Here is a 22,255-nt window from a genome sequence, read left to right as displayed (position 1 = left end):
TTGATTTTTCTTGGTTATTTCTGCGTAGGAGAATCTTCCGTTGGAGGTTGTAAGTTTGGGGAATTTGGAGCATCCTTTCCAGGCAGCTGTGTGTCCAGTCTCGTTACAATTAACACACACTGGATCCTTGATTTTTTCAGTGATGTTACAGTCCCTGGTTGCATGTGTACCACCACATCTGATACATTTCGGTGTCATTCTGCAGTTTCTTGCTGCATGGAAAAAACCAGCACAGTTGTAGCACATGGTAGCAGTCGTTTTTCTTCTGTAGCTTTCTATTTTGATTCTAAGATGAAGGAGGGATTTTTCATTAAAAATATTTTGTGCTTTTTCAGACTTCTTTATTTCTAGGAGGAATATTGGGTAGAGGGATTGCAACTTGTAGTTTCTAAGCTGGGATATTCTATTTACCTTGTAATTTCTTTCTTCTAATTCTTTTATGATTTCGTCTTTATCTGCGCTTATTGGGAGACCTTTCAGGATAACTTTTAATGGTCTATCAACTTGATTTTCGGATAATATAAATTCTTCTTTCTTTTCTGATAGAATTTCAATGATTTGGGATCTTTCATTTTCTGTTGCTGGGTGAATTGCTATCATATTTCTTATTAGCTTATTTTCGGTTTGGGGGAATTTTCTATGGATTTCTTGTAAAATTATGTTGTAATTACTTGAGAGTTTCAGATTTATGGCTGCTGGTCTATTATTGATTTTTTCTTGGTTTTCCTGAATTTGATTTAGTAACTCGAATCTATTTGATGTGTCCATACTTTCTTGTATTTCCTCTATTTTCCTTATTTTGGCGGCTTTTCTGGGGTTAACCACTTGAAAGTTATCTTCAGTACTAGAATTTTTCTTCTTGTTTTTCTCTGGTGTATTATCAATATCCATAACAGCAACTTCTTTCTCCGTTGTATGGTCGATGTTTTCTGTCTGTAGAGGCTGCTTTGTGTTGTCAGGGGTATGCCTTTCGCAGTTTTCCAAAGGGCAGGGGGTTAAGGAATCAAGTTCATTTGCGATGTTCTTGATATCCGACTGTATTTCCTTCAGTTTTGTGTAGTCCTCAAGATACTGGGCTGTATGCTCTAAATTATTTTCCTTCATCTCCTGTAATGTGTCAATGAAGGTCGAGGCAGTGTAGTTCAGTCTAAGCATTCTTTCCTGGGACATGGAGACGTATCCACATACGTTTCTATCTCCATCGTGTTCATGGCAGCTTTTCCTGATGCATGGTTTTGCGTTTTTTAGTTGTCCTTGAGAGATCCTGATTAATATATTTTGCTGATCTAATCTATTCAATAGCTCTGCTTTTTCCGATGGGCTACAAACTCCCTTTAACTTTTTATTGATTTGATTTATTTCACACTCAGATGTGTTTAATTTATCCTTCCAACTCTTTAGTATCTGACAGTGATTGTTGATTTTATTTATGAATTCAGAACCGCAGGCGGCCCTTTCATTGTAAGAATTCCTATCACTAGAAACACCCTTACAACTGCTAGAGTCATCAGAGCGTCCGTCTCCTTCCATGGCTAGAGACGGAATGATTCCTCGCAGCTTCAAAGTGGCCGTCTTTTATAGTTCCGGGAGGCGGGGCTAGAAACTGCAGACCAATCAGTGCGTACCTGGGTGTATCTCTGTTATTAGTGGATGGATCATGAAAGTTCTCGAACTTTCTGGTATTATCCATTTAGTCGCCAAACTCGCCAAATTTGTCGCCAAGTCTGTCGCCAAGCTCTAAGTTCATTGATCTCAGCACGTACAGGACCGATCGTACAACGGTCTTTCTTACGATGACTCTATTCGTGCCGGGTAGCAATATTATAGGTTTGTAACAATATTTTATAAAAGAGAATAACTGGTAAAAAATTCAGATCTATATTTATATTATTTTTTTAATTTGATGTGGTCAAAAAATGCTTATAAATACTTTTTTGTTAGTCGGAATCCTACATTCTGCAATTATTGGGTTAACTTACATTCGAACAGCCGTACAGGTGGTCTTTCGCTAAACAGTGATTTTACTCAAAATTCGACAGAAATCTGCAAATTTCGTATAAGGACCGTATACCAAATTTCAACCATTTAGCTCAAAGCGGATATCTTTGTCATAGACAGACAGACGGACATTTTCTAAAAATGCATTTTTCGAACTCAGGGAGAATTGGCGACTTTGGCGAATATCACAAAACATGGAAATTCGCCAAAATCTAGAGTTTAAATTTTTTGACGATTACTATACTTTTTCTATACTACGTATACCACAAAAGCAAAGAGAGTTATTAAAAAATTAAAGAAAAAGAAAGAAAAAATAAAGAGGGAACATATTATCATTTCAAGTCTCTAGTTACACCCCTGATGGTGCAGCCGCAAAGGATAAACATATTTCGAAAACAATCCGCAAAATCGCAGTAGAAGTACTTAAATCAACACGAAAACGATTTTGTACAGATATTGTTTATTGTGATTATTGTTACTCATACAATTACGACTGAATAAACAATAGATTCATGTACTTCTAATATCGATCTCAATAAATTCTATGTTTCTTTTGATACAATTCGGTTTTAACGGCGACCAAAAAGAGCCAAAAAAAATTTCGCCAAATTATAAATATATACTCAAGTGTATTATTATTTATCATGAAAAATTTTGAACGCACGAATCACATACTATATAGTTTAACGATTGAAATCGATAAATTGGCGAAATTTTTTCTTGGCGCTTTTCGGTCGCCGTTACAACCGACAAGTATTTTTCTTTTAACGTCTTACGAAATAAGCGCTCATTACTTTTTGTGTTTTGATTTCAAAGCAGAACACATTTTTTTTTTTTTTTGGCTGAATATTTTTACTAAATTTTGTTACAAAGGTACTACGGATAAGTCATCCTTCTGACTCTCTGACCCGCCACGAAGGCACACGGATTTAAACCATAAAATTGAATGACCGGACCGCCGCAACAGCAACACTGGCGGAAACTGTGATTGAGTCCTAAGGGCCATCACCGGCCACGGTACAACCCTCCCCTAAGAAAGTATGTCCCGTCATCGATGAGAGGAGTCAGATCCCCCACCTATTTGTGTACCCTCCGGGGTGGCGAGATCCACCCACCATGCCGGAAGCATCTCATCCTCATTTCGAGATGCCCCCCGGGGGGTTTGGTACTACGGATAATCAAAGTTTTATGTAATATAATTAATCAAAGAATGGTATTTACCTAAGTGTTAGAAAAGCATCAACTCCGAAAGCTGAATTCGCAGCATACCAAGTAATCGGCATGTCTAGTACAGCTTGAAGGTGTTTATCTAGGTTTTCTGGAAATGTTAATAATAATACTACAAACATGGCTGAGATATACAAATATTATAACATATGAGGAGTGAAAAATATTTTTAGATTCATTTATTAATAGACTAGCAGTACCCGCACAGCGTTGCCCGTGGCATAACCTCCAAGATGAAAAATTGGCTTTAAACTTAAGTCTAGCCTCCATCCGATATGACATGGGCATGTCACGCAACGTCAAACAAACATGAAAAAATATTCAGAAATCTTCGAAAATAACTACAAAACTCGCTTAAATAACTACCTCGCTTGCAAAGCAGATATTTTTGAATTAAAAATAGGTTATGAAATTATTTCAAAAATCAAAATAGATGTAATTTAAAGGCAAATATCAATAATAATCTAACGTTTATAATCACAAACTAATCCAATAATTATTTAATTTTCATTTAAATAACTTTGATAAAGTTTGCTTTTAACAAATATGAAATGTTATTCTTTGTGTTTCTATTCCTCATGAAATTTTTGAGCCATATACAGGCGAAATAGATGTGGTTTAATGGGTTTTTTTGTACTATTCAAACACACTCTAAATATTCAGGAAATAAGTTCTCTTGATTATTACACGGCGATAAACATTGTATATTCACAGTATCAAAATGAGTAATTGGCTTCTTCTATTTAAAGTTTGATACTTAAAACAAAAAAGTGAATTGGGGAAAAAAATCACATTTCCATTTATTTATTTTATTCCTTTGCTTTAAGTGGCAGTTTATTTAAAACTAATCCTTTCATATTTCATTATTCTGTATGCGAGTTCGCAAATTGTACAGACTAAGTCTATGGCAAAGGATACCGAAGTGCTCTGATTGGTTTAAGCCTTGGCATCTTTTTGGCAATGCTTTGCACTCATAATAGTGTAGTTTTCGCTTATTTGGCTCAAACCTGGCACCTTTCATTAGTTTTATGGCAGATACGAGTGAATATCAACATGACCTAATTTTTATTAATATAATTGTTTTCTCTAAATATTACTAGTAATACTACTAATACTAATTATTAATAATAATAATAAATATTACTAATAATACTAGTAATACAAGTAACTAATGTTGCTTATGCACAGAAGTATAAAAACTAAATGAAAGTAATTACTCAACATATGATGCAGCAATGAAATAATTCTTATTTTTCTATGATTTTCGTGCCTTTATTAGATAATTTATGCAGTCATTGAACTTTCCGTTTACTTTAACATCAAATACATATGGGGAGATGATTACTTAAAGACCAAAACGTATAAATATGTAAGCTTTAACGGAAAATGTTAGATTTCGTAGCTAATTTTTTTAGTTATATCAAAATAATATTAAGAAGAAACACAGACAAAAAATATTTTTAATAGATAGTAATTTTCTTATTTCCTGCATTTAGGTTTCAGGATTTCATCTTTTCTGCTGTATATGTGTTCCAGATTAATATTACATGTACACCGTAAAAAATAGGGGGAGGGGGATAAATTCACAAATTTCATTTATTTTTATATTTTATTATATATATATATATATATATATATATATATATATATATATATATATATATATATATATATATATATATATATATATATATATATATATATATATATATATATATATATATATATATATATATATATATATATATATATATATATATTATTTTTATAAAAATATATTTCGGTATGGCATCTTTTTGGCAAAACATTGTCATAAAGATGCCAAGGCTTAAACCAATCAGAGCACGTCGGTATCCTTTGCCATAGATTTAGTCTGTACAATTTGCGAACTCGCATTCTGTATATTAATTATTTATAGCAGAAGTTGCCAAACTGTTAAATAATACAAGCTTTTTTAAGAAATTGAATATATAGCGGCCCACTTCATCCTCGTCGTACTGAATCGTTTCTGATATGGATAACACAAGTTCTTTCCGTAAAAGGTTTTATGGTACCAAAAAGAAATTTTGTAAATTGTTAAAAAATTGTTATTAAACTTAACAAATGATGAAGAATTGCTTGGAAATTAATGCTACGTAAATTGAATTAGACATTTGCAGTGAAAAGGTAATAGATGGGTTAGGTCTAAGGTACTGCTTGCAAATGCAATATTAAGGGAAGTTGAAGATTAGAGCAAGAAGCGGAACGATGTGTGGTTTGAAAAAAGCTACCCTTTTTGTATATACGCACGCTGAAAAAACTCATTTCTTGTTTTATTTCTTCATGTATTACCATTCGACATGAGTCGCTATTTGCGTATTGCGTCGTTGTTGTTTTTTATTATCACATTACTCCTATGAATCTTCAAGCTTACATCACATTTTTGCTAATTGGTAGATTCAATTGATACACTGAAAAAAAAAGGCTTTGAAACTGAGAAATGTATTAACAATGGAGAAAATTACAGATATTCTAGCAAAAATTGAAGGATATTTCAATAATACTTATACACTAAATATATATCAGGTAACTGTAAAACGGTAAAAAAATTCTGTAAGATAATTATCGTCAAACAAGAAAATATCAAATCATGACATTCTACAAGTAGTTTATTCCATTTGTCCATGTGATATTTTCCTTAGATATAAAAGCTCCTTAATTAAAACAATTTTCAAATTTTGAAGAAGTGCAATATCTAAGTTTACATCTTTGTACGAACGAGGATAAAAATGTATAATCTTAAACGGTATGTGTTCCGAAGGAAATCCAAATAACAGATTTTATCTGAATTAATTAATTCAGTCATAAAGTGTGTGTGTGTGCATGCGTGCGTGTGTCAGTCAAGATCTTGCCACGACCCAGTTTCAAACTGTGGCCATGATCTTGTGGCCACAGTTTGAAAAACCCTGATTTACAACATATTCATATCAATGTTAAATGCATAATAATAAGTTACGAAAATCATATTGGTCTACATCGAAAAGGTGAAAGCGTTTTTTTTGCTTGAAATATTTTACTTACTTATTGATCGGCTATAAAAGTACAAGAAATGCGATAAAAAGATGTAAAGAAAAAATATTGCTCGGATTCCATCTATGTAATCCAAATGTTCCTGTTTAGAAACGAAGCTGAATATTTTTCTTGCATTGGTCTGAATGCAGAAACAATCGAAAAATGCTCTGCCATTTTCTCTCCAAACTGAAATGAAAAATTTTAATAGATTTTAAAGTAATGGATTTATTATATAAAACAATTGAAAAATATGGGACATCTTTGGTGAGGAAACAGAGCATTATAAAAAGAATGTAAATTAACAAAATTTCAAGAAATGCAATGGAAAGAAAAGACATCTGAGAAAATACGTGATTAAATTTAGTTATAAAAAAGGTTGACAATACCTGGCAGAAATTTATATTAACCGCATTACAGTTTTTATATTGATTACGTTACAAAATTACAAGCCGGCGACCTGGCATAGGGGTAGCGCGTTTTCACCGTGATCTAAGCGTCCTGGGTTGGGCATGGTTGTTCTTCATTTGCTCTATCTGGGAGGTATATGAATGTGCTCCCCTGTAAAAAGGGGTTGTGCAAGTGAATGTAATGCGTGAGTAGCTAAGACGAATACTTGCCCTAGTTGGCGCTACTAAAACAGGAGACGCTCCGAGCTTGTCCATGGCAAATACCATTAGCAACAACAACAAATAACAAGGTCGGAGTTCTCACTACTTTTTGTACAATGAAGTATTAAAAACTGCATGTATTATAAAATGCAAGTATTATTATTCTTTTGTCATCTCATTTGTCATGGCAAAGAAAACTGAGATGAAAATTGCGCTAAATAATTTTTAAGTCCCAGATATAAATACGCGATTCATATATATATATATATATATATATATATATATATATATATATATATATATATATATATATATATATATATATATATAAAGAATTTTTAATTTTCTTTTTCAATTTTAGAACATTTATGGAGATCAAACACAGCACGAAAGTGATCTTCTTTATTTCGGCACACTCTTTGCAAAAAATACAGTGAAATCTCATTTAATGTGTTCCGTATTACATCAACTTGTATAGCACAAAGAAACCAGAGGAAAGTCAGCCATCTAACTCTCCGACCCGCCACGAAGGCACACGGATTTAAACTATAAAAACTGAATGACCAGACCGCCGCAACAGCAATATTGGCGGGAACTGTGGTTGAGTCCTAAGGGCCGTCACCGGCCACGGTACAACCCTGCCCGAAGGAAGTACGTCCCGTCATCGATGGAAGGTGTCAGATCCCCCAGCCTATTAGTGTACCCTCCAGGGTGGCGAGATCCAACCACCATGCCGGAAGCATCTCATCCTCATTTCGAGGTGCCCCCGGGGGGTTGAAACCAGAGGGAATGTTCTTCAAAAACTTTCATGCATACTTTCTAATACAGGTGTTATCCTTATCCCTAGCATAAAATTGTGAACCTTAAATAAGACCGCAAATACCTTGCATGGCAATGGCGAACAATGATTACGAAATATTGATCTTTGGCGTGATTTTGGCATTTTTACTGAATCTGTTATGTGATCTTTGGCGATTAATCCCCAGCATAGACATAGATACTCGAAAATCGAATTTAAGTTTTAGACATATTGTTTCCAACTGATTAAAAACCAAAATTTTCCCCAGAACTAAAATTATAGCTCGAAAATCAAAAACCACATTTCATAAATTTTAGTCATTGTGCTTTTGAGTCATTCGCGTTTGCAAGCTTGTGAAAATACAGACCTATAGAAAATCAACTCCAAGACGGATTTGATACCAAATTCGATAGGTATCTATGTTTTAGATGTTAATTCTATGTGCCGACTTTTATCTATCTATCTCGGTCTTGTAATTGTTGTGTTACTTTATATTCAAACAGTCAGGCAGATATATTTCCTCTAATTGGATTTCACACAAAATTTATAAATTTCTATCAAATCGGTAGAAATTTAAAATTTGGATTGAAGACAATCTACCAAATTTCATCTTTCAAGCTTAACGCATTTTTTTAAATTTTCCGTGTCACAGACAGACACATCATTGCAACAACGCGTTTTTTGAAGTAAAAATCTAAAACAAAATCTGTCTTTGTCAAAATCTCGTAGTAGATGATGCTTAGAATCTCGTTTTGATGATTCTAATACGTTATCTTTGGGAACTTCGCATACGAGAAAGCAGAAATGTAATATCTTACTATCAAAACAAAATTTAAAGCATCTTTGAGCTTTCGCGAGAGACCGCGGTGGCCTGATGGTAAAGTTTCGGCTTCGAAGCAGGAGGGTTTCAGACTCAAGATCCGATTCCACCTAAGAATCGCAGTGTAAGCGGATGTTGTACACGCTAAATCAGTCTGGACCAAACGTCCTCTCGCTCATGTGGGATGGAAGCTTGAAGAATGGGAGCTAACTCAGGCATCTTCGACATCTGACCACGGTTCAAAATTACGAGGTTCATCCCAAAACATCTCTAGTATTGCTTTATAAAAGGGCGTTAATGTAACAAAATTAAACTTGAACTTTCTTCAATTCCTTCTAAGATGTATGTGCGATCTTGCAGGATTTCCCATCACTTGGACATATCTCCTTATTTTACGAGAGTACTGACTTGATGATAGATTTTGCTCTTGTGCATAAGCTATAAATTGTAAAGGAAAACTTGTATTTTGCTTTTTACTCTAAAACATATGAAATTTTATTAGTTTTCTAAAAATGTACCTGAAATTGTTGAAGATTCATTTGCTTTCACTTTCTTTTCTGTCAGTGTATCTCCGTTGGCATTAGCAACGTTTTCGTCTTCGTTAGCGTCTTCATCTTTCACCTTTCGGAAGGTTTTTTTCCTAAGAAGTGCTGCTTTACGATATGATTCATAAGCATTGATGGAGCTCCCAATGATATTTAGTATCACGAAAATCAAAATCACGCATCTGAACAAAACAAAGGGTAATTTTAAAAATTTGTGGACTATAAACAGATGACAAATGGAAATCAAAGTGAAAAGTTATATACATATATATTGAAAACGTTAAGAATGCACCTTAAAACCCTCTGTTCTTTGGGATGGGGGGAGGGGGAATGCATGGAACCTATGTTTTGCTTTAGAAATAAATGGATCAAAATCTCTTATGAATTGAAACATTTTATACTCAAATAAATTGATTTGAGAAATGGATTGATTGGTCTAATGGTATTTTATTTCAAAGTGCAGATTTTCGTCTTGATATTAAGTTCATTTTCAAAAACAGAAACCAGAAATGTAGTAATGCATTTGAAATTATTTTACATATAATTAGCTGCAGATAATTTCATTTTAATCAAGGCAAAATAATTGGCTTGATTGGTTAAAAGTAGGGCTCATTTTGAAATCAATTATGTCATCTAATGCCAATTATTGCCGGCGTCCTGATCTAGGGTTAGCGCGTTTTCCCCGTGATCTGGGCTCCCTAGGCTCGAGCCCTGGTTCTGGCATGGTTGTTCATCACCCTGTGTTCTATCTGTGAAATGCCCCCCCCCCGTGTAAAATGGGGTTGTGCAAGCAAATTGTGTGTGTCATCATCATTTGAGCTAGAAGTCAGACTACTGCCCTTGGGTTCGAGGACTTTATCTTCAGAAGCCACTGCCCCCTCCCCTCTCCGTTGTAACACGGACACGACATCATCATCATTGACAATCATTCAATAATAATTCAGATGAAGACATTGTTATTAATGAATTAGACTGAATAATGCAAGAGTTTAATAATCTTCATTTTACATAAACTCAACAGTTCGAGTATCACCATTCTATGAAAAAAAAATTCCAGCTATTTCACCCTTTTTCAATTTTGCCATACTAAAAACTAGTATGGCAAAACCATACTAGTTTACAAACATACCATTGGATTTGTTTATGTCCAATTCATTGTAACTGTTTATTGGATGTACAGGAAATATAGGTTCTACGTGCCCCAACTGTGTTTGAATATTATCTATTTTCCAAATTCTAAAAGAACGTACATTTTTTTTTAATATCAACTCCTACATTTCTTTCAGGCAGCTTTGAATTGCTTTAGAAAATCCAATTCATGCAATATCGGCATTCAATAACATTCCATTGGCACTTATCCTTGATTTTTTTTTTTTTTAACTAAGGCATTTCATTTTGTGATTTAAATTAATTTTTGATCTTTTGCCGTGATTTTGGGATTAATATCATTGATACAGACACTTCATGATAAATTTTCGTAAATCTTTTAATATTATATTTGAATTTGGTTCAATTATATATTGGGTGTTCATTAATTATTGTCGGGGTTTCCATACCTCATAACTTTCGAATAAAAAATATTACGCAAAACCCGATTACGTATTCGTAAATTACAACTCAAAGAATTTTATTAACGATATTAAAGTGTAAAGCTTGCACAATTTGCACTTTGTAGGCATTCAGCTGAAGGCGATTATGTATTCGTAAATTCGCTGAACAAATTTTGACTCGAATTGAGAATGATGAAAATTACCTTCGGAAATGGTTCTTCAGTGACGAATCCACTTTTCATGAGTCAGAAAAAGTGAATAAACATAACTGTAGAATATGGGACTCGGAGAACCCGCAGTACTACCGATAATAAATGCACGTTGAATGATTATTGAATTCTGCGCACTTTCTTTTCTTTGTAATTATTAAGTCACAATTGTCAGCTTATCAGTGCCAGACTAATGAGCGAACATAAGAAAGGAGTCACGACTCCCTTCAAACTTTAGACAACATTTTTCAATCTAGAAAGAATGCTACTGTAAAGCTGATTACATTTCAGCAATTGATCAGGCTACATCTGATTGTTTGAAAATTTTTTTGAATGAAACCGGCCAGGAATAAATAAATTGATTTTTTTATAATCCTCATTTTTTTTTGTGGCCTTACATATCCAATTTTCTTCTTAAAAAATATAAAAAGATGGCTATTACGATTATTAAAGACGACATTGTATGGTCAAATCTTGTTATAAATTTAATGTTAAAGGTTGTTAATCATGGAAGTTTAAGTATCGATTTACACTAATACGATTTTTTTTTTTTTCGAAATTAATCGGTACTAATTGTATTGGTAAATGCAGTATACGCTCATTTGTCTTCTCTAAGAAAAACAAATTTTCTCAAAAAAAGGTAATTAATTGTTAAGATTTTTTTTTAAACATTTTAATATGCATAGAACCAATTATTCCTATTACATTAAATTATTTAAGTTTTTGAATGTAGATGATTTCATTACTGATGAGGATAAATAGGAAACATCATCATTTCTCTTTGTACCAAGTTGATGCATAAGGCCAGAGCAGCCATATACCATTTAACTGTTCTAACACTTCCTAATGATCATCCAAAAATATTTCCTTCTCTATAAACATACGTACAATGTGACCCTTAATCTTCCTGTTTCTATTCACTTCCCTTATCAGCACAGTTCTTGTATTGTCTCTTGGCGTTCTTGTATTATCACTTGGCCGTATCTATGCCGTATTCCACGTTTAGCATCCTTTTTTTTTCAATTTTGGGGGAGATATGTTTGACCATGCGAAGCAATGTGATTCTTAATTTTTCTCTTTCCATTCAGTGCCCATTTCAGCTCACTTCTTGTATAAAATCGGCGGTATTCTATGTGTATATTCTATCTACTGGATATGCAAATAAACTAGGCGGCCATTGAAACGAAATTTAGTAGGTTGCTTTTCTCAGTTTGAAGTACGTCAATATAATGATACAGTGATTGGTTTTCATATCTTATTTATGTTTATGATCTTGTTTATGACGCTGCTGTCTGAAAGGAATACAGTAGATTGCTAACCATGTTTTTGTAAAAAAAAAAAAAAAATTAATTAAATTTTTTATATTTTAACTGCCTAGTGTGTAAATTATAGTAAATGATACTCTACTATTCTAGTTATTAGACTTTCCGGTTTCACTTACGCTTCTTTTTCTCTAATTTTCTATCTTTCAATTAGTTTAAGATGAACGTTTCTTCAAATGTCCATTCCTTATCTCCTTTTCTGTTGATTTTTTTATTAGCATTTCCTCAGTTAACCTGATTTTCTCCTTCTTCATAGATCATTCATTTATTCTCAATTCTCTTTCTTTATAGCTCGTCCATTTATTCTCAATATCTCCATTTTAATTATAACTAGAGACGGGAGTCAAAATGATTCCGCGTTGTTCATTATCTCTGATTATTACATGGTATTTTGACCTTCAATACAATCATCTCTTCAGTACCTTCTTTCAGCAGTATGTTGGTGACAGTCTAAGTATGAACACGTGCATATAATCAATCAATCCTTTTTTTAAAGTTTTTGTTGTTATTTATGGAGTCGTTGGCTTAATGCGCCGGCGTCCTGGCATAGCGGTAGCGCATCTTCCCGTGATCTGGGCATCCCGAGTTCGAATCCCGGTTCGGGCATGGCTGTTCTTTATCTGTGTTCTATCTGTGAGGTATGTGAATGTGTCCCTCTGTAAAAAAGGGTTGTGCAAGCGAATGTGTGAGTTTCATCTTCATATGAACTACGTGTCAGACTTCTGCCCTCGGGTGCTAAGGGGTTTTTACCCTCAGAAGCTGCTGCACCCACTTTCCGTGGTAACGCGGGCACGACATCATCATTGACTTTATGTCTCTGAAACTGCTTTTAATTTGAATAATGCAAAAAGAATAAAGAAATGTTCTAAAAATAATATTTTAAAATATTATATTCTTCATTTTTGTTTGTTAAATTCTAACAATTATTAAAATTAATGTAATTCCGTAATATCTAACCGAAATAAATACTTATTAAAATATTGTTTAGGTTTTTCTTTTCTTTCCAACATTTAATATTATACATTATAGTATTTAACATTTTTAATATTAATATTTTTAGTAACTACATGATTTCCAGAATGTATTGTGTTTCCAAAATAAATTCCAACGCCGTTTACAAGTATTCTAATACTTTCCCGTTACCTTTATTCTCTCTTGTGTATACAGCTTTCAGCCAGTTTTAATTTTAGTAAGCCCAATAAGAAACTATCAGAAGCGACATCTGTCCCTCTTTTAACCCTGACAGAACAAAAACGATGGCTTGAACTAGTTTCTTTTAACAATGTTGTCAGTCTGATTTTTTTGGTCTTCAGTCATGTGATATCCAATCGATTTTATGCATGTCTTTATGTTTAAAGATTCTACCGCAAATAATAAGATTGAGCTAAAAAAAAAAACATTAAAAAAAACTCTCAAGTTTGTTATATCTCTTAAGGCTGCTTTCGAATGACATTTTCATTGCTGACTAATTTCTTTTCTATTTTCTCGTATAAATCTCCAATCAATAAGAGAATATTATATTTTGAAATTTTGTTAAATGTTTTATGAACTTATTGTTCTAAAAAGCAGCCAGAATATGATTTTCTTTTTGTCTTCTTCTTCAAAAATATCGAGATATGTTACGAAATAATGTTTGATTATATTAGGAATAAATTTTTCTTTATATCTTAAGAGAATTTCATTACAATTTTCCAGATTTAATTTATGAAATAGAACAGTATGGGAAAAATTTTGACATTAGTCTCGTTCTTTATCATTGTTAAGATGAACAAATCCAAACAAATCTGAAAACAATCTTAAATTATTGCAAAATTCTATACGATGTTAAAATCATGGATATCATGTATTTTTTTTTGTTTTGTTTTATTATTTAACTTCTCAAAAGTAATTTAATACTAAGTTACGATATTGTTAAATGAAAAATTTTAAAGCCATAAATAAATGGAATAAGTACATTACGAAAATAGCTTCCGTTGTTAACTTCTTGGGGGCTTGTTGACAGCTTCTAAAAGAAGTATCAGCTGACTTCGTCCATTTATCTGTATAATCGCAAAACATTCAATGAGTATTTTTTTAAATATTTAAAACAAAAATGAAGTATCATTATAATATATTTATTTCTATAACAAAACACAACATTTGCGAGTCATTTTATATGGTTTCTCTTATGCTAAACATTTTATTTTATGTAGGTTTCCATAAAATTTATATATATATATATATATAGCATGATACCATACAGCCCAAACACTTAGGTTTGAAATGAGAAACTGAGTTAAAATACAATAATTTTATTTACTTATCTATTGGTTTATAAAAGATTGTATCAAAAACTTATAAAAAGTAAATAATTCTTTATCCTAAAACATATGTCATTCTAGATGATATTAATGATTTTAGACTCCTATAAATCATTTCTGTTGTCCATCTTCAATTTTTTCAGCTGATAAAAATACAAAGATTAATTATCTATGGATAAGGACTTTTAATGACTTCTCATATAACATGCTTAGTTAACGTTAAAATACAGGGGGAGGGGTTGTATTGAAATTAAAAGAAAAATTAAATCAACAATATAATAATCAATTAACAGTGTCAACAATACCAATTAGATAATCCCAACAATATTATAGAATGTTTAATTATTGTCACAATTTACCCAAGAACCCAAGATTGCACAAAAAAATAAAATAAATAAAAGCACCAAGATCGATTTTTTTTTTTTTTTATGAATATGTCAATTTTCCTTTGTATTCTACGTATATCAGCAAGTTTAAAAAATATATAGAAACTGAATCTTTTTCAATAATAAATTTTAAATAAAAATCTTAATTGAAAGCATGTAAAATCTCATAACATTCTTACCAGCCAAATTGTGCAACAAGATAGGAAATGAAGCCTGCCATGGTATTTCTTCACAGGAATCGTTTTGGGAACCCATTTTCAAATTTAAATCTAAGGACAATGAAAAAAAAATCTTTTTTGTGTGTTATTTTGGGAATATTTAATTTAAAATAATATACTGTCTTTTCAGCAATATTGTTAGTTTATTCAAAAATGGAGAACTTTCGAACTATAAATTTCCGAAAACGGCAGAAAGTTTAAAGCTAAATGAATTAAATCTTTGCAAAGGGCAGATAGCGCGAATGATTCGGGCATTTTTTTCAGATCTCAGTTAGATCATTAAAAAAATAAAACAATAGCGAACAAAAGGAATTTACCATCAAATATTACGTACAAACATGATTACTTTTCAACATTATCTTTATGAAAATTCAGGCATTTATCATATTGGTGGACCAGGTTTCTGATTTCCTTTTCGAAAAACATTAAATATTGTGAGAGGATAAGGTTTAATGTTCTTTTGAAGCTCCTCATGAGTTCAAAAGCCTTTTGAATAATCTTTTAAGGAACTTTCAGTTTTCTTTCTTTCGAACTAATTGATCAACTCGTTGAGCAAGATATGCAACTAAAGCCTTGCACCCTGTCCCTCTTTATCAAGAACACAGCTTAGAGCCGAGTAATCCCCCCCCCAATCAAAAAGCTGGCTTCAAAACCCCTCTCCGATGGCCTATGCGCGCTTTGAGTCCAACTCATTTTGCTCTCTTTCCCTTCACTTGTGGTTTTCGGGGGTTCTTTAACGTCTGTTAATTTTACCGACAATTTAGGGGAAGCTCCAGATCAACGTCCACAGACACGAGAGTGGCCAGATGATGATCCCAATCAAAGGGTCAGATGACAAATTTACAACCATATCCGTAAAGGTAAAAGGCTGTTCAGTATGGGGCTTTAGAGGTCAAATCTACCTGGTTCAGGAGGAGCTTCAAAGAAATGTTAAAATTCATCACACAGCACTCATTGCTTTTTGAAAAGGATATCGAAAACCTGTGTACCAATATGACAAATGAAATGATAATGTCGGAAAGCAACCATGTTTGTATATAACTTTTGATACATGAATTCATTTTTGTTCTCTTGTCTTCTTAGTGGTCCGTCGGAGTTTAAAAACAATCTTCCTTGAGTAATAGTTGTTATTATTATTATTTTTTCATATGATGTGGAATGGTTATGGGGTGTGTTAGATCACGAGAAATAAATGCATAAAGTAAAACTAAGAAAAAATTTATTTGGTTTTAAATTAAAGCTCGTAGGCTAAATCAATAAAAAGGAATTTGAAAAAAAAAATACCAATATTGCAATGCATTATAATTTTTAATATTTTATTATTATTATTATCACAAACTCTGTGCTAGATAACAGTTTGTTGATTTAAGTTACTTTCATTATTTTTTCATCTTTTTGTAATCTTTGATCTTAGCCGAATTAAAAGTTATAGTTTACAATATAACTTTAATCAAGAGAGATTTAAAATATCAATACTATCTTTGAAGATGATTGTATCTGAAATTTCCTCGCTATAACTATTAGCTAATGAAGAACAATATCATCTTCGTAAATCAAATATCTCTACACATCAAATTTTCAATACATTTTCAATACAAAAACAATTTTTGTGAACAGAATAAAGTTTTTATATATCATACCAAAATATTTCCATAAAAATTGAGCATTGAAGTCAAACAACTATCATTGAATTCGTTCATGAAAATGAACTATTTTTAACGAAAATTCTCTGAAGAACAGGATCTACATAAGCAATTCTTCGATTATTAATAAATGCAATAACCATTTTAGGGGAGGATGATTTATCATAAATTATAATTATTCACTACAATAAAGAATTGTTTTGTCAAAGCTGATTTTGTAGATGAAATTTCAGAAGAAAATCAAGGGAAAGGGGAAATAGAAAATAAAGAGAAAACAAATATATTTAAAAAAACAAAACAAAAAAACACACAGAAACAATTCACTTCTTTAGAACAAAATTCGTACAATTTTTACTTATGCACGATAATTTAATACTGACTAATTACTCCAAAAATCGGGGCATAGAACGATTATTTTGTTCAAAATCTGAACAAATTATCCAAAAAAACAAATAATATTCATAAATATCCAATTCAAGTAATATGCTGTATTCCAAATTATGCGACACAGATTAAAATTTATTTCAAATGCTTTTTGGAGAAATTTTTACTTCTTTACGCAAAAGTGAGCATCACTTTGAAATGATTTCGGTAAAGAATATTTCCAAAAAAGATATTGGGGTTGCTTTCTTTATAACGGAAAAAAATTTGTTTCAGTTTTTTTAATACATTTTAGCGCATTGTAAATTTGAAAATTAAATACATATTTTAATATTTTTACAAAAAAAATTTTAATGGTTGAACATTTTTTAATAATAAATAATTAACCAAGCAATAGTTATTTTTTTAGTTAAAAAAAAACCGAGAAAAAATTTGCGATGTATTCTGTATATTGAAATTTCTGTGCATCGATTTTCTTTTCCAGATTTCAGTACATAGAAATTCAATTGTATATACTGGCCCAAACATATATCGAAGAGAAAATTAAAATACTTGCACATAAGATTAGCATTAGAAAATCAAGTGTTGAAAGGTCTTTAAAGTATTATTACAAAAATTAAAAAGAATAAAGATATCAAAAAAATTATTTTTAATAATGCACATATTGTCTCTCAAGATGTATAACCCCCTTTCAACTTAGTTAGTTACTAATACAAATTAATATAAAACACCGTTCACAAATTAATATAAAACACCATTTACGAATTAATATAAAACATCGTTCACAAATTAATTTAAAACACTGTTCACAAATTAATATAAAACACCATTTACGAATTAATATAAAACATCGTTCACAAATTAATATAAAACACCGTTTACAAATTAATATAAAACACAATTATTTCCAAAAGCCTTAATTTCGGACATAGGTATCGCGAAACTGCAGCATCCACAATTTTTTTAAAATATAATATAATCGCTAGTTGATTTAATTTTTCACTCGGTATCTAAATCCATCGATATTCTAATAACATTCCTTTTATATCTTTCAATATTCAAAATAAATGTAGCAAAAAATCGGTAAGCCACCGTGAGATAACTTTCAAATAGTACAGATTTCTACCTTTGTGCTTGCGCAATAACAAAGTACATTCTAATTAATTAATAGTTAATGAAAAATGGAAGATGCTGTCAAAAATGCAGAATTTTCTTTAAGTCCAGAGACAGTAAAAGAAGAGTTTTAAGCATTTTTCTGTCGCAGATTCATTTTTATTTATTTATTTATTTGCGAACCTGAAATTTGAATTGAAAAAAAAATAATTATTAATTAATAGGTATTAATTAAAAATATTTATACTAAATTTATCTTAAAATAGATTCAAAATCAGCATTCCTATTTATGTAACTTTTATTTAACTTCAGTGTAGTTCATGATCTTTTTTTATTATTCAGTCGCAATTGAGTAAATCGTTATGAAAGAGAGTCAGAACAATTATAAGCAGAATAAAAAAATAATCAAAAGCATCTAATTTTTAATAAAAATTAATCATTTCTTGGAAAGATTTGTGTTTTAAAACTTACCTATATAAAGTCAAAAATATTATTATTACCTTTAATTGATAAGTATTTTATTACTCCAACTTAATTCGAAAAGGCTAAATTATAATAATGCAAATCTACAATGTAAAAAACTAGAATTAATTTTCAAATGAGATATGTAATATTAAAACTTTTGAAGAAAATTTTATTTTTAAAATATTCTATCTTATTTTAAACTTTGAAATAAGGTTTAAAGTCTTAAATTATTATGGGTGTTTTACTTTTTTAATAAATAGCAAGAAGCAAAAGAAGCAATTAGAATACAATATGCTATGCAAGTGACAAAATCATACAAATATTTCAAAGCTAAGTTTGGAACCATTCGAATATTTTGATACACAATTATTTCCAAAGTTAAGAGTAATTAGCGCTTAAATTAACAGAGAACGTGATCGAGTAATTATGTAAAGTTATGTAATTAAATAATATGCAAAATTCAAGATTATGAAAGTTCGTTAATATTTAAAAATAATCACTAGTAATACGATTTCCTTCGAAATAAAGTTGCCAGTAAATAAGAGGAGTCAAGTAATGAAGAGAAAAGCATTAATTAGTTCTTTTTTTATACTTAAAAAAAATTGTTTTAAAAATAAAGTTTTTCAGTAGTTCATATAAACTTTGATCGTTTTCATTTAGCCCGTGCCAACCAGAAATGAGAAAATAACTCAAGCATTCTAAATAAGAATAATCTTAGACAAAAAAGTATCTTGTCATGATTCATTTTTTAATATGATGTTATTTTAGGGGGTAATGGCGTCAAAGGAGGTTTTTATTTTATTTCTCGAAGTTTTGTAAGTTTTTTTTTTTTTTTTTAAATCAAATTAAAAACCAAAATGCGGCGTGCTCTGTAAAGGTGTTTCGAACTCAAAGCTTTGGAACTTAATTGAACCTTAAACAACGACTTAAAGTTTTTGAGAAAGTGAATCCATACAAACAAAAAATATACCAATAATTATAAAAGAACAATATTAAGTGAAAATGAAATAGAAATTTTATATAGTATTTCAAGTGAATGCAGTAATTTTTTAAATGTTCAACTTTTGTTTATAATTTACTGGTAAACGTTAACAATTCACTAAATTTAATTTAATTTTTTGAAAAGCTAAGAATAGAAATTATATTTTTCTAATTAAGTTATCTTGAATTTTTGAATTTTGTTTTATAGTCTTATAAAATAAACAAGCATACTATGTATGCACCGATCTATAATTATGTAAGGTATTGAAAAAAAGAATAAAATTTCATTTACCTGTTTTAAAATAAACTTCACAGGCACACTTTCTTACTATTCGTCATCAAAACTTATAATAATTGTTGATGCAACAATTTCACTCGAAGTGTATTAGATGCTTATGAGTAGAAGTAGAATAATTTAGATTCAAAAAGGCTGTGCAAATTTCCCTCCGAAACGTAGATAAGCTTGCATAGCTAGTAGTAGATAAGCTATTCAGGCAAGAAGAATCACTAAATCTGTTATTTGATTAAGTACTTAATCAAATAACAGATTTAGTCATTCTTCTTGTCTGAATTTTATTATCGTTATGATTTAAAAGCCTTTATAAAAATGCTTAGAAATCACATCAAAAATAATAATAGAGATTATTTAAATTTATCTAAGAAAGTATACAATATTCTAAATTTTTGTAATGAAATTCTCTTAAAATGCATTCCCCCCCCCCCAAGGAGCTCTTTATAGAAGACTTCAAAACTCGTTTGAAGTAGTATTTTGAAATGTATGAAGCTTTTTCTTAACTGTAGTAAACAAAAAACAAAAAAAACTAGACGTTACTGAGGGTTGTTGTAGCTGGGTGTGTTAATCCAAGGAAAGATGCTTTCCCATAATCCAAGGAAAGATGCTTTCCCATAATCCAAGGAAAGATGCTTTCTTGCCTTTTTCTTATTTATTTTCGCACACATACACATATAACAACACACATGGACGATGATCACACATATATAAGGAAACACATAATATATACATTTAAAAGTAGAAATTGCCGCTAACAAAGAGTGAACGAATAGTTCTTTTTGCAGCTAACAAAAGAGCGAGTGGTGCCTGTTTGCACCAATTTCACACCAACTCTAGGTTGAAGTGTTTACAATAAAAAAGCACGCTTCCCTCACATTCCAAACATACATATGGTTTAGAGCATATTGCGCCATCTATGTTCAGTATTAATTTTTACTATATGAATAAGTATACAAAGAATAAAAAATACAAAATAAAATAATTAAATAAAAACAAATATTACAAATAATAAAATCACATAAACAGTTGTTATCAATAGATATAAACAGAATATAAATTATAATTTTTTTCACCTAATATGAAAATCGTCTGAAATTTTTATACGTCTTTGGAAATGACAAATAAAAGTTATTTATTATTTAATGTTGGATTAAAAACAAATCTTGAATGCTCTGAATTAGGACTTTAAATTTAAATAAGATATGAATTATTACGAATCTGTGATATCGTTTTCCTGAACAATCAATCTGATAATAAGAAAGAAAATATTATAGATACTTTAATTGAAGATATGATATTAATGATGAAAAAGATAATAATAGGAATGCTTTAACGGAAGTGATTATAATAACAATAGAAAAGATAATAATAGGAATAATTATTGAAGTGAAGTTAGGTCAATAGTCCCGGCCTTGGCGACTATTTGACTATAAAAAGGAAAAATTCAAGATATACAAGAATTAATGCGATATTTCTATTAGGAGCAAAAATTCTCAGATCTTTTCAGATGCATCTGTGTCTTATAAAAAAACCGAGACTATAAAACTCCGGCAAAGCTAAACTGGATCAGTCTAGAGAATTATCTCTTAATATTATTGATAATGGAGCAATTTCTCCAGTTATTTTACACCGAGTGCCATTTCATTGTTCTTCTGTTCCATTAGCAATTTGCTAATGTGTCATTAATTTCTGAAAAAGATATTAGATAAATATTAAAGCTATATTAATCCAGTCCATAACTATTTTGAAATGTTGGACTCATTGTAGTGATTTCTCAGTGAATGTCAAATCTTAGTCAGATAGCATTAAATTATTATAGGAATTTCCAAACTGAAAATGCCCTTGATTTGGAAAGCTGAAGACAAAACACTTGTTCAACACTTAAAAGAACCTATGGAAGCTCATGAGCCAAGTTGAAAGAAAAGTTGCAGCAGTTTTAAAAATAGAAAAAAAATGGAAAAGTTGAAGTGGAAGCTAAAAAAAATGGATAAGTTATTTTTTATTTATAATCACATGATGGCTATTTTAATCGTGTCCCAATAGGTAAATTCTAAACAATCAGAAATAATCAGATCTTTCACATTTGAAAATTGTTCTAAATGACATAAACAATGGAATTATATTTGATGCTATTGATTCAGTAAAGGTCCTCTTGAAAAAAAAAATATTAAATTTAAATTTCCATACCATTTACCTTTCTTATTAGCCATGTTTAGTAAAACATTCACGATACCTTAATATTTTGAATTTTAAAAAAAGCTCCACATTCGTGCAATTAAATCTGTACGAGTTGTAAAGCTTTATATATCTATATTTTAGGCAATTTTAAACCATTTCAATATTCACC

The 22,255-nt window shown here is 30.7% G+C and overlaps 1 protein-coding gene across 1 annotated transcript in view; it reads right to left on the bottom strand.

Annotated features, from left to right (window-relative positions):
• The window catches only part of LOC129961652 (nose resistant to fluoxetine protein 6-like), a 44,279-nt gene extending 24,282 nt beyond the window's left edge, over nt 1–19,997 (bottom strand). The window contains exons 1-6 of the mRNA XM_056075179.1: nt 19,909–19,997; nt 14,995–15,084; nt 14,084–14,168; nt 9,022–9,230; nt 6,286–6,462; nt 3,220–3,316 (exon numbers count right to left, since the gene is read on the bottom strand). Of these exons, the coding sequence (XP_055931154.1) occupies nt 3,220–3,316; nt 6,286–6,462; nt 9,022–9,230; nt 14,084–14,168; nt 14,995–15,070 (644 nt within the window). The 5' untranslated portion in view covers nt 15,071–15,084; nt 19,909–19,997. The remainder of the gene's footprint in view (nt 1–3,219; nt 3,317–6,285; nt 6,463–9,021; nt 9,231–14,083; nt 14,169–14,994; nt 15,085–19,908) is intronic.
• Between the last annotated feature and the right edge of the window lie 2,258 nt (nt 19,998–22,255).

This window comes from Argiope bruennichi, chromosome 2 (genome assembly GCF_947563725.1).
Source record: "Argiope bruennichi chromosome 2, qqArgBrue1.1, whole genome shotgun sequence".
Lineage (NCBI taxonomy): Eukaryota > Metazoa > Arthropoda > Arachnida > Araneae > Araneidae > Argiope > Argiope bruennichi.
The sequence above is the reverse complement of the archived record's forward strand: the minus strand, read 5'-3'. Positions and strand labels throughout refer to the sequence as shown.